Source organism: Ceratotherium simum, chromosome 32, assembly GCF_057802395.1.
Source record: "Ceratotherium simum simum isolate JZ-2026a chromosome 32, ASM5780239v1, whole genome shotgun sequence".
Classification (NCBI taxonomy): Eukaryota; Metazoa; Chordata; class Mammalia; order Perissodactyla; family Rhinocerotidae; genus Ceratotherium; species Ceratotherium simum.
In genome coordinates this window covers 10,079,290-10,093,344 of record NC_141931.1, presented here as the reverse complement: position 1 = coordinate 10,093,344, position 14,055 = coordinate 10,079,290, and the positions used below count along the sequence as shown (strand labels likewise).

General features: G+C 37.1%; 1 protein-coding gene across 1 annotated transcript in view; it reads left to right on the top strand.

Moving 5' to 3' along the window:
* GPR158 (G protein-coupled receptor 158) overlaps positions 1-12,658 on the top strand; it is a 385,607-nt gene extending 372,949 nt beyond the window's left edge. Inside the window, exons 10-12 of the mRNA XM_004425290.3 lie at positions 3,696-3,801; positions 7,265-7,411; positions 8,224-12,658. Of these exons, the coding sequence (XP_004425347.2) occupies positions 3,696-3,801; positions 7,265-7,411; positions 8,224-9,699 (1,729 nt within the window). The 3' untranslated portion in view covers positions 9,700-12,658. The remainder of the gene's footprint in view (positions 1-3,695; positions 3,802-7,264; positions 7,412-8,223) is intronic.
* Positions 12,659-14,055: the final 1,397 nt, after the last annotated feature.

Below are 14,055 nucleotides of genomic sequence, written 5' to 3'. Positions count from 1 at the left end.
GTTATATCAACAAACCAACTAAAGAGTTATAAGCATCTAAGAAGGCTTATTATGGATGAGTTTAAATGTCTTCTGGTGTCAGAATGTGACTATGTCGGGTTTCCCACTTTGCCCTCCAGTTTGCTGCTCGATTTCTTCGAACCAAATTAGTTGTCCAAGAAATTAAATCTGTTCAAAGCAGTTGCCTAAGTTGATCTATATTCTTTTCTACCTTAAGATCTACTCTGTTCAGTTTTCATCGTTAAATGTTTTCTCAATGTATTTTAAACTCTCAACTGGCCCAAGTCCTTTCAGAAGTAGGTGAGGTAAACTACTTTTTCGTGAATTTTTTAAAAAATTGTTAATAATAAGGCAATAGATGGTCATTACAGAAAAATCATAAAATGATAAAGAAAAAAATAAACTCCCTAATTCAACCACCCAAAGATAAGCACTGTTAACATATTAGTATATCACTTTTAGATATTTTTATATCCATATGTATATTAATGATACATTGTATTTGATAGCTCCTTCTTAGGAATGTCACAGGGCAAACTAGCATACCTAGAAGTCCTGCTGTAAGGAAACCTATTTAACTTTGTTTAACCAGCATTTTCCAAACTTAGTTGACCATGGAATCCCCCCAACCCTCAACTGACATTTGATAACAGCAGCCACACCTCAGAAAATACTGTTTTAATAGTGGGCCAAGGAGATAGGAAACATATGTTAAATACTTGTTGAAAACAGCTTTCTTACTGTGGTTAAGTCTTTCCTGCAGAGTCCCAAACAACCTGTCAGCCCAGCCAGAAGAATCATAGAAACTATGAGCTGGGTTCATAGAGACACAAGCTCTTATTGAATTGTTCATGTTGAACTTAGTAGATTTGCTGTTGGGTAGACATACCATCCTCACAAGATCACTTTTCTTCCAGGCAACTGTGAAGTCCCCTATCAGTTTTGAACAGGGAGGACTTTCAACGGTAGCAGAGTGATCAGCCTTGGTAGGCTTTGGTATTTTTTTAAGCAAGCCTAAACAAAGCTGAATAGGAAGCCCTATATTTTAAGTTCCAAATTTGACTTACCTTTCTACATAGACCAGACTCAATGAGACTGTGGCATATTGACTGCAAAGAGTCATAGTGTGTATTAGCTACTCTCTCTTGGATATTTGATTTGTGTGGCCATAAAAGACCAAGGATGGAATTATAGTTTAATGCAGTAAGTCTACAGATTTACTGGGGATGAGTAGGGAGCAAGTAATAGGCAGTAATAGTTAAATCAAATATGCACGATTTCTTATTTACACGTGGACTGAATTCATATATGCTTGGTTCCAATATTGATAAAGTCCACGAATAAGAAGCAATGACATAATAATTTAAATCAGCTGGATCCATCTTGGTAACTTTTTCCTGGAATGAAATCATGTTAAGGTTTCCAATATCAGCAAAGATAGTCTCTATCAGTCAGGCATATGTACTCTTTCTTATCTGCTTAAAATATAAAATTATATATACATAAAAAATTATGACTACATGTTATATACAGAATTACTTTCATTCTTACCAAATTGTCAGATCGAACAAAAATAAATTCAAAAGAATAAGTCTAGAAGGGTAAATAATGCAGAAGGCTTTTGCCCAGTCTGTTCTAATCCTTTACTTATTTTAGTACTAAGCATTAAGGAAAGCTTTGGGAAAGTGCAAGACTTTTTTTAAAAAGTTTGCTTTTATTCTTAACTTCAATTTTCAGATATTTCTATGCCCCTGACTTTTAGACCTATTTTTTTAAGTTGAAATACTCTTTTAAAAAAATGAAGCTTTAAAACTGCTGCAAAACCCAGTTTTTCTTAAGATATTTCTAGGCAGAACTCCAACCTCAAAGACCTGGCAGTAATTAAAAACTGATTAATTTAAGGATAATTGATGTCAGTATACTTCACAATTATTTTTTGGAAGATTTACGTTTTTTTAATTTGAAATATGTGTAATGATTCTTCCTTCCAGATATTGTCAGGCTAGTTTAAAGTTCACTTGTATTGGTACTTGAGATAGGAATTCGCAGTACATGAGGAAGCTTTTAGACCATAAATCCATCTCCTTTGATGTAACTGTCTGCTTCAGTACTGGCAATGGCCCCAGCAGAGTGGGATTGTATTATCTTCCCAGGGCGTGTCTTATATTGCTTTTATGCCTCAATACTATGCCTCAGACACTGTAACTTGTTACTGAGTATGATGATCCTATTTCAATGCTTAAAAAAATCTCACCTGACCCAGCACAGCCTATGTCAAAAGTGTCTCATCCCTAAACAAAATGAATATTCAGTCATAGTCAAGGCAAATATAAGGCCACTTTTCTCACAAGGAGTTAGAGAAGATGATAATCCAGAAAATCCTTTTTGATTATATGTGAATGATCATGAGCATTCTGCATTTCTGTGTATGTTATGAGTCTTTTTTTTTTCATGTCTTCAGACACAGAGGAAACTATCTGTCTATTTTGGATAACTCTTGAGCTTCCGTTTTAGCTTGATGGTTTTATTTTGGGGCAGGGGTGCAGGGTGGAAGTGAAAATGAGGAAGAAATTCATTTGATGGCAATTTTGTTTTAAATATTAATAATATTAATTTACTTAGTAAATTTGTCATGAATATGATATAATGCAGATATAAAAATTAGTTCCTTCTGTTTTTAGATGCGTATATGTTTGTTTCATGATTTTATCATGAGCGTTTTCTTAGGATGTTAGCTTTTCAAACTTGAGGATGTATATCATTGAAACAAAATGCTAATTCTCTAGTTCCAAAAGCAATAAAATCTCATATTTAGTTTTCATGGATAAACAATGGATGGGAAAAAATTAAAAGAAGGATTTGATTGCAAAATGACCTTAATAAAAAGCAATAGCTGGTTTCTGCATAAGGACAAGTCCTTAAAACATGAGTTGTAGTTTGTATATGTACCTATTGATTTATGAAAATATTCCAAAATTACCAGAGTAGATATCAGCACTGAATTTTTCCTACACATGTTTCCTGCAGAGCTATCCTGGAACACAACTTTATAAATTCCTCAATAAGATAAGCTTTTAAATATTATATTTTAAATTATTTTAAAACAACTTGATGCTTTATAACAACTAAAATTTTTATTTTAAAAGATACATTTTACAAACCATTAGTATATTCATTTTACCCATTACATTGTTTATCATTTAAACCTCTGAGATCATTCACGAAGACAGATAATTACCCACTGTTTTTTTTCTTAATTCTGATTAATATTTTTAAATGAGGAACCTTACAATCAAGAGTTATTTGGATGTGTCTTATAACCCAAATTTGCCCAAAACCACCAGTTTGTGACCTACTCTTCTTTTGAATTTGCGTGTTCACTGCTTTTGCTTGGCAGATTCAACTTACCTACAAAAGAATAATCTGAAGAAATACACATTGTATATGTATATACTGCCTTTCTTATTGTTGATGATTTAAAATAATAGATAATAAAGAGTTCGTATCTTATGCATTCAATTAGGGTTATTTAGACCCCTATTCTTCTGTGATGAAAATATATGTCATAGAAACAGCAATACAATTTCTTTCTTTCTCTTTCTTTTTTTAATGCATTGAGGAAAGAGTTTCCAGGTATCCTAGTGTTTTAAGTGGAGATCTTGTCAGATTGCTAACTTGGAGAATTCTCATTTCAGATTTGTTCTTGCCTCAAGACTTCAGTCGGACTGGATGTTGATGCTGTATTTTGCACATACTCATTTGACTGTGACAGTCACCATTGGGTTGCTTTTGATTCCAAAGGTATTCCTCCAATACTGCATTTCCTCTTGCAAGACAATCAGTTTAAATGAGTGTGGAGTTGTTTCTCCTTTTAAAAGTATCTGGCAGTACATGCAAAGGGAGGCGTGGAGGTTTGCTTGACACTCTAGAATGTTTTTAAAGCTCCTTCCTCAGGAAACTAGGTGTGTCTTTTCTTTGGGGATTTATTAAACATCTCACATAATTTTTAAATGCTTTAATTTGTACAAAACCCATCATCTGTTTCATTCCTTTTCCTAATATTTTGATATCTAGCTATATTTTAATTATTATGGGTTTGAGGTGGCTTTCATTTTAGCTATAACATCAAGATCATTTTTAAAGAGATATTATCCTGTTCTAAGAATCTTATTGTTTAGATTCATAGTCAAGAAAGTATTATGTTCTAAACATTCAGAGAATTTTTATATAAATAGAAATAATTATAATATTGAGTATAGAAGACTCTTGCTTAATAATGATAGATTCTGACAAAGACTTATCTAGGTAGCATAATGAAATGGGGGTAAATGGGCCAGGACTCGGAATCCCGGGAATCTGAACATGTGCTCCACCCCAGACCAGCTGTGTAATAAAACATTAGCCAACACTTCTCATCTCTCTGAGTTTCAATTTCCTCATCAATGACACGATAGCAATAAGGCTGTTGGAATGAAATAACATGATATTTTTGCATATTGTACAAATTATAGCATTACCATTGTTTTCCTTTTTGACACGTAAAAAAACAACATATTAGAACCTTATATATCTTTTTTGTGTGTGTGTGTGAGGAAGATCAGCCCTGAGCTAACATCTGATGCCAATCCTCCTCTTTTTTCTGAGGAAGACTGGCCCTGAGCTAACATCCGTGCCCATCTTCCTCTACTTTATATGGGACGCCGCCACAGCATGGCTCGACAAGCGGTGCGTTGGTGCGCGCCCGGGATCCGAATCGGCAAACCCCGGTCTGCCACAGTGAAGTGCGCATACCCAACTGCTTGCGCCACCGGGCCAGCCCCAAACCTTATATATCTTTATCCGTGCCACACAATATAACATTAGCACAGCTAAAGCAAGAATTGTGATTTCCTATCTTTTACTCCAGGCTTTACCTCAACTCTCACAGTTAACCAAAACATTGAAATTCAGCCTAATTGAAAAGGCCAGACAATTGTAAACAGAGTAAAATGCCTGTTTTCTTCCTTAGTTGAATTATACCAAATAGCCACAGTTTTTATGGATTAATCTGTTACTGCAATTTATCTTAACCATTTTATACTTTGCGTAGCATGATAACACTTGTATTAGATGGACGTTACTCAGACTGTTTATTTACTCATTCAATAAATTGTTATTGAGCTTCAAAGAGAATTGAAAACATATGTCCATACAAAAATTTGTATGTGAATGTTCACAGCAGCACTGCTCATAATAGCCAAAAAGTGGAAACAATCTACATGTCCATCAACTGGTAAACATATAAACAAAATGTGGTATATCCACACAATGGGATATTATTTATCAATAAAAAGGAATGAAGCACTGATATATGCTACAACTTATACAAACCTTGAAAACATTATGCCAAATGAAAGAAGCCAGACAAAAAAGGCCACATATGTTATGATTCCATTTATGGGAAATGTCCAGAATACGCGACTCTGTTGAGACAGAAAGTAGGTTAGTGGCTGCCATGAGCTGGGAAGAAGGGGAAATGGAAGTGACTGCTTACTGAGTTCAAGGTTTCCTTTTGGGGTAATGAAAACATTCTGGAATTAGATAGTGGTGGTGGTTGTACAACCTTTTGAATATACTAAAATCACTGAATTGTGCAATGTAAAATTGAGAGTTTTATATTATGTGAATTATATCTTAATAATGGATAATTTTTAAAAATTATTGAGGGTCTTTGCTAAGCATTGTTTTATATCCTGGAATAAGAGTCATAAACAGATAAAAATCTGTGCTCTCATGGTACTTATATTCTGGAGAAGAGGAGGGGGAAACAGAAAAGATAAAGATAAAGATTTAAAATAGTATTTAAGATAGAGATAAGTGCTAAGGAAAAATAATAAAGCAGGAAATGGACAATATCTGACAAGTAACTGTTTCATAAACTCAAGATCGTCCCTAAGACTTTGTTCAAGAAAAATAATTCCATTCTTATACATAACCTCCAGGTGGTCTAATGGTAGCATGTGACTTGTGGAGGATACGGACTTTATTTTATTCGTCTTTCTGGGCTTAAGTTCATGGCACGTGTGTGAACCACAAACTTAAGTAGAAGAGTGAAAGAAAGATTTGTCAGTTTCTGTGGTTTCTCAGCCAGTCCCAATTACAAAACATTCATTATTGCTTAAATAGAGAATTGCTATTTCACATGTCATCTCATATTTATGTTCACCTGTCTACCTGAATATTTTAAGAAACGTTGACATAAAAATATTTCTGTATCATTAAAGGGTGATCTGTTAATTTCTTTAAAGGACTATTTGACCTCATGACAAGCTGGGAGAAGAGAACCTGTGTTCTCTCAATTTTCATAGGACAATCACTTGCTTTATGTATTGTGTAAAGTGTGGCTGGATTTTTTTGATTCTCCCTGCTTTCCATCATTTACCCAATTCGCTCTTCCTCACTTCTCCATTTGAGGAAGAATCAGGATGGCAAAAGTACCTGAAACTGAAAAATATCAAAAGATCACAGAAAGTAAGAAAAATATGTCAAAATATGATGAAAGCAGAACTTGAGAATAATGAGCTTAAGAAAAAATTCTGTAATTTCTGTGAATTTTTGAATTTTAAACTTAGATACCATCTAGCCCAGAGCTCTTTAGGCGGAGAGGTCACTGTGCTCCAGAGAGGTTCCGTGACTTGTTTAAGATCTCCTTGTCAACACAGTTGAGGTTGGAATTCAGATTCCTGTCCCCTGAGTCTTGAAAGTAGCTTCTTTGAAGCTATGTGTAGTAGACTGAAAGTCACATTCCTGTGATCAGGACCAATTGTGCCCATAGATGAAATATAGCCTTCCTTCCCTATGTGAAGCCAAATGACAAACACAAGGTAGACCCCACCGCACAAAAAAATATTCCCATCCAGCTGCCAGTGGGTCTAAATTGCTGCTCTTTGAAAACGCTTCTTCGGATTCTTCTACTTATTTTTATTTTCAAGATGCAAATATCATGGAAGAGGAGTAATGTGTGTTAACACTGGTAGACTTTGGAAAAGACAAGGATGAAAATAGGAGTCAAAGAGGGAACCAGGTGCTAATATTGCCTCACTAAGAGCTCTAGCATGTAACATGGAAAGCAAAACACAAATATAGCAGTACATCTTTTATAAAGAGATCAGTGAATGAATTCATCTAAGCTGAAGAAATGATATTAACATTAGAACCTTTAGAAAATTATGTTATGTCTTACAGGGGGTTAATGTCTACAGCTCATATTGAATATCTATTACAGTTTTCACATTCAAGCAATAACCCACGAGATGACATTGCTACAGAAGCATATGAAGATGAGCTAGACATGGGCCGATCTGGATCCTACCTGAACAGCAGTATCAATTCAGCCTGGAGTGAGCACAGCTTGGATCCAGAGGACATTCGGGTAATACCAGTATTTCTTCTTTCCTATTTCAGATGAGGCCCATTTATGTAGGCAAGCGTGTGTAAGTTGGTGTATATGTGTGCTCATGCATGCGCATATGTGTGTTAGAGAGAGAATGAGTATTTGTGTAAGAATTGAAGACATCAAATGCAGAGTTAATCCAGTTCTAAAATGTATAATCATGGTATAAATTAGAATGCACAGGCCCATCTTAATAGTCTCGATTGACTTATTGGCAGTCCTAATGACGAACTGGTTATACATGTTCCATAATGTGGTTTATGATATTTTGCTGATGGAAAGGTAGGATAGGTCTGTGAGCAGAGAGTGTGAATTATTTAAAATAATCTGTGACAATATATCAGAAGTTGGAGGAAGAAGATGCTTTTAGTATTTGATGGTCTATTGTCCTCTAAACCTAATCTAACATTGGGTGTAACTTTATCAATGGCTACATGATACTTCCAATATTATTCCAGGAATATGGTTTATCCGTAGATGATATGCTATGTTTTGTTAGGGTCCAGGCTCAGTCTGGTCCACACAACTCGCAATTTCAAAGTGCTTGCTTCATAAAGCAAGGGTAGAATGCATGTGTTCATATCTTAAAGTTCAAACTCTATGTGAAACAAAATGCAAAGTAATCAGAAAGTAAGAATAAGGAGAAAGTTGATGAGTAGAGATGTTAGGAAGGGACGTAGAACAGTTTCCCTAACGACCTCAAGCTTATTGAATTCAGATTACCTTAAGTAATGTTATCTGGCTGAAACACTAAGTTCTATATCTCTTTGAATTTGCTCTTGTTCTGGCAGGATGAGCTGAAGAAACTCTATGCCCAGCTGGAAATATATAAAAGGAAGAAGATGATCACAAATAACCCCCATCTCCAGAAAAAGCGGTGCTCCAAGAAGGGCTTAGGCCGTTCAATCATGAGGCGTATAACCGAGATCCCAGAGACAGTCAGCAGGCAGTGTTCCAAAGAGGACAAGGAGGTCACAGACCACGGCACGGCCAAAGGCACTGCCCTCATCAAGAAGAACCCGCAGGAGTCTTCGGGTAACACTGGGAAACCCAAGGAGGAATCCCTGAAAAACCGAGTCTTCTCACTAAAGAAATCCCACAGCACTTATGATCATGTGAGAGAGCAAACAGAAGAATCTAATAGCTTACCAACAGAAAGCCAAGAAGAGGAGGCTACAGAGAATTCCACACTGGAGTCTCTGTCAGGTAAAAAACTAACACAGAAACTGAAAGAAAACAGCGAGGCCGAGTCCATGGAGTCTGTGCCTTTGGTGTGTAAGTCAGCAAGTGCTCACAATCTCAGCTCGGAGAAGAAGCCTGGGCACCCACGAACATCCATGTTACAAAAATCTCTCAGTGTCATAGCAAGTGCCAAGGAGAAGACTCTTGGATTAGCTGGGAAAACCCAAACATCAGGCATGGAAGAACGTGCCAAATCCCAGAAACCTCTGCCAAAAGAGAAAGAGACAAACAGAAAATACTCGAATTCAGATAATGCAGAGACTAAAGATTCCACCCCCCAAAATTCCAATCATTTGGAGGAGCCAAGAAAACCTCAGAAATCTGGGATTATGAAGCAACAAAGGGTCAACCCCCTTACTGCCAATTCTGACATGAGCCCAGGCGCCACCCAGGGGAAGGACAACTTTGACATAGGGGAAGTGTGCCCTTGGGAGATTTATGACCTGACCCCTGGTCCTGTGCCTTCAGAATCAAAAATTCAAAAACATGTATCTATTGCAGCTTCTGAAATGGAGAAAAACCCAACTTTTTCCTTAAAGGAGAAATCTCATCCCAAGCCTAAGGCAGCTGAACTGTGTCAGCAATCCAATCAGAAGAGCATAGACAAGGCTGAGGTATGCCCTTGGGAGAGCCAAGGTCAGTCCCTTTTTGAAGATGAGAAGCATTTAATTTCCAAGACTCAGGTTCCCCCAGGGAGAGCTAAAGATGGGAATGGTGGTCAGCATTATGCAGCCAATGTGCGTGCTGGGCAATTTGAAGAACTGCCCCCCAAAGTTGTAGCATCAAAAGTAGAGAATGAAAATCTCAACCATATAGGAGACCAGGAAAAAAAGACATCTTCCTCTGAGGAAAATGTGCTTGGCTCCTATAACTCAAGTAATAACTTTCAGCAACCTTTAACGTCGCGAGCTGAGGTGTGTCCTTGGGAATTTGAGACCCCAGATCAACCAAATGCTGAAAGAAGTGTAGCTTTCCCTGCCTCTTCTGCTTTAAGTGCAAATAAGATAGTGGGGCCTCGGAAATGAGAGGTCTGGGATACTTTTAAAGTGTAGCATCCCCAGAAAGAAAAGAAGGAAGAAACCCCAAATTTTATATAAGACAGAAGATAGAAGGATCAAAAATTCCCAAGGAGTATTTATCAATCAAGGGAAATGTGAAAGGAATGAGCAGAAGACGACTTAGGAAGCAGAGCAACATCAATGGAGTAGAGTAGACTGGCCAAAAAGTCTCTCCCCTGGTAACATTAGCAAAATCTGTACATTTCAGCATGTTTTAGGGGAAGTAGCCCTCAATGTCTGCCCCTGACCAATATTTACCCATGGGACTTTGAAGATCCTAAGCAAGGCAAACCAGAAGACACAGAAGAGGTATGAGATTTTGCAAAGAAGAAGGTATAGACATATGTGACCCCAATTCTAAGTAGCTGACCGAGAAGAACTTACTCTACCTATTTAACCGTGATAGCACTGCTAACTTAACGCATCCCCAAAATACCTTTTATATTAATGATTGCTCTAATTTTCTTATACATGTATGTTTCAGTACATTGTTGTGTCTCATATTCAAGCATTCCAGATTGTATAATTTTTGCAAATAACTTTGATATTATGTGACACAACACACGTTTATGCAATCTGCAGCTACTCAATTGTTATTGCAACTTACAGAATACCTGCTATCTATCACCTTTAGTTGATTCCCAAAGTATAGTAAAGCTTTCTCTGGTTTGGGAAGCCATAAGTGTTATGATAAAATCTTTTCGTTTTGGCTGTGGTTTATATATTGTGAATTTGGATTTGACTCTATTATTTCACATCATGGTTTGTTATACTGTCTTAATCAGGGTTTTTTATACCAGTTGAGTTTCTTGTTTTGCACTTCTTGTTAGGACTCAGAGCTTTATTAATAATGGAGATCAAGAGGTCCTTCTTAGTCATATGTCTCAATAAGTTAAGGACAACTTATCTATTGTTTGAAGTCAGAGATAGATAACCCCTTCATTCCAATTAATTGTCCCTTTTAACTCTTTCAGTATTTCATACTTAGCAGCATTTCGTAAGGAAGAAGCTACGAGTAAGAAAAAATGTACTGTGCATTATTGTTACCGTTGGAAAAGGAAGACTCTAGGAATGACACGAGAATTATAGCAGTACTGCAGACCCAGGGAATTTGCCTTTCAAAACTAAGACAGAAAGGGAGCTCCTAAGAGCACTTTCAAGGGATTATTTTTTTAAAGAGAAAAATTACAATAGCATCAAGATCATTGTATGGATATATTTTTATTATGCATACTGAATATATAATATTTTAAATTACCTTAAACTATTTATTCTCATAAACTCTTGTTCATCGCTTCAGCTAGGGGTAGAACTTGCTGGGCTCAAATCCCAAAGAGATTTATAACCTGATTTATTCAAAGCCTTTAAGGTGATGTGGGCTCTTCATTCTCCCAAGCATTGGAAAGTTTACAAGTCTTGCAGATTGCCGTTGTGAGCCACCTAGCTCAAAATTAAAAATGTAAGGTTTATTTGCAAGGCAAAACAGCCCCCAAAGCATGTTTTATAAAACTTACTGCATTCCACACTGATCTCTTGGCATGGAAATCCTAAGCTGCTGACTTAGCCCTAGTGATGTGATCATGCAAAGAGATTCCATTCCAAAGCTTAGTCTCATTTTATTTAAAGATGAATCACTTAAAAATAGAACCCAGACTTCCCTTTCTCTCACACTAAACACTGAAGTATCAATGGCTTATTTGGCCAGGACATTTCCAGCCTAAGTAACTGTTTTTCATTTTATGAGCAGCAAGGAGAACATGCTAAGAGGATAAAACATGAGAAAAGGGAATCAGAAGGTGGATACAGGGCTGTTCTTAGAGAATATTATTCTCAGTGAAAGGTAAAAACTAGGACTTTTCCTTCTCATCAAAATTTTCTCAACAATTTTTATTCAGGAGTGAGCACTTCACCATTTTGCAAAGCTGTGCATAAATCTTCCTCACCCATTGCTTGCTTTGTGCATTACTCAGGTTGGTGGGGTAGGTTTGAAGAGATATAGAAATTCTATTTTTTTGTGTTTCCTTCATTTATTGCCTTCTTCCCTTGCTTTCCAATCTAGGCCTATCTACTTTGTCACCTTGGAATACAACTCTAAGGTACATTTGTGAATTTGGTTTGGAGGTTCCAGATCAACCTACTTGTTTTGTTTATGCCCGAGATCTATTAGCACTTTATTCACTTTTTGAGAAATAAGCAGTCGAGCATCAATGACTTTTTATTGCACTTCAGGATGATCCTGCTAGAGATGTGGCTTAAAGAAGACTTGCCAAATTACACCTTAGCGACATTCTACAGTCCATAGATTTTTCTCCACCAGCATAAATCAATGAGAGTGCCTAGGGTCTTTCCTAGAGTTTCAATGCCATTAATTATCACCAAGAGGAGTTTAAATCTCCAATTCTTGAGGTTCTTTTCCCAGATTGACAACAAGATGAAAGTGCATACACACTATTAAAGTCACAAACATGTGCTAGGTTGTCCTTCTCAATGCATGTGCAGACTGCGTCCTGTCCTTGTTTTTAAGCCAGGGTTTATAAATAAGTAGATTTATACCAATCTTAATAGAACTGTATATTTTATGCAAGAATTCAATGCTTTACAACATGAATTATAACTCAACCCATTGTAAACTTTGGTGGCGATATGGATTTGAAACTCGACAGTTCTCTTATATTTGCTTCCTAGGTTTCTGCATGCAAGTGGTGACAGGTAGGAGTGAAAAACACTGCCTTTTGACTTCTAGCATTTAGCAACCGAGAGTTGTAGAGTCACTAAAGCTGTAAGTCTCTTCACTTAATCTGTGGTTCTTCTGAAACTATTATCTGAAACCTACAGCATCCCACCATGAAATATTTGGTAAATTTATGTTGTGACGTGTTGCAGCATGTAAATAATTATAACTTCTCTGCAATAAAACATATTTATATGAACGTGATTTGTGTGTTCATCTCTTGAAATTGAATTTATTTCACCTAACTGATTTTGGAAGGAATCTCATATATTTTCGGCTTTGGTGCACTTATGCACATACATCCTCATGTTGCCTGTCATCTATAGACATATGTGACTGGCCAAATGTGGCCTCAAACATACAGCTGTCATTTGGAGCCAATAAAACCTGTTAGGACTGTTGGTTTTGATTTAAGAAAGCTCTAGCCAAATGGGAACTAATTCGGCTGCCTCTCTTAATTTACTCAGCACACATACCAGGCAAACTGCCAAGCAACAATGATCTTTAGATGAACAAGAGCTCCAATAACACTCAGGCCCATAGGCATATCCAGTCATCGCCGTGGTATACACAGGAGAGTGTGGCTAAGTCAGAGTCAGAGAGGCTTAACAGAAAGGGCAGGTTCACCAGGCTGACATTCTTCAAAGGTATCAGGTATGAGAGGGAAAGGCAGTAAGGCTAGAAAGGTCATTGTGCACAGCCTTGCACGCCATGCTTCAGACTAACTACAGCTTTATGCTGGAGTACTGGGAGCCATCAAAACACTTTAAACAGGGGCATAATCAAGGCGTGTATTAGAAGGATGCTTTGGGGAGCAGACCAGAAATGGGGCCAAGTGGGCGGAGACTAGAGGCAGCTAGGTCAGTTAGAAAACTAGTCCAAGAGTCAAGGAAAGGGAAGGTGAAGACCTAAGAAGAGGAAAAGATGATACGTTATTTCATCAAAACAGCATCTCCAAATGGGTTTATTGTTATGTTATACTCATAGAAAGTCAGGAAAATCAGAGTAATTAGATAACTCTGTCAAATATAAATGTTCCTTCTAAGTTTATTGACATTTTAGCTAATTTCAAACATTTTAAAAGCCCTCTTTGAAGATGTGTAGACCTCATATCAGCTGCTCATGAGAAAAGCTGTGGAATAGGGTACCAGTTTCATGCCAGGGGAAACCTTGATACCAAACTGGGCTGGGAAAGGAGCTAAGGGCTTGCAGCAGGATGGACTTCAATTCCTGTCTGGAAGTGGCAGCTCTCTGAAGCAGCTCCATTGAGAAGCAAGTGTGACAAGAGGGCAGAGGACGGAGCTGGACCCTCCCTATCCCTGCATTCATCTTTCCTTTAAATGGTCCATAGCCATCGCCCTTTCCTGTCTTTCACACCTTTGTGTGTTCCGTATTCTATATGCTCATGGTACTTACACGTAGAATCAGTAGTTTCAGCTCTTGGAATGATCCTAAAAGGCAAAGACAAAAGTGTTTGGGGATTAACAAATCGTGAATGTCAAGTCTACTGTGCTTTCTTATGCGATAAGGAAGATAGAGTCTTTTCAGTGTTTGTTGGAATTGCTTAATTGACGGCTGTATTATTTTTTCAT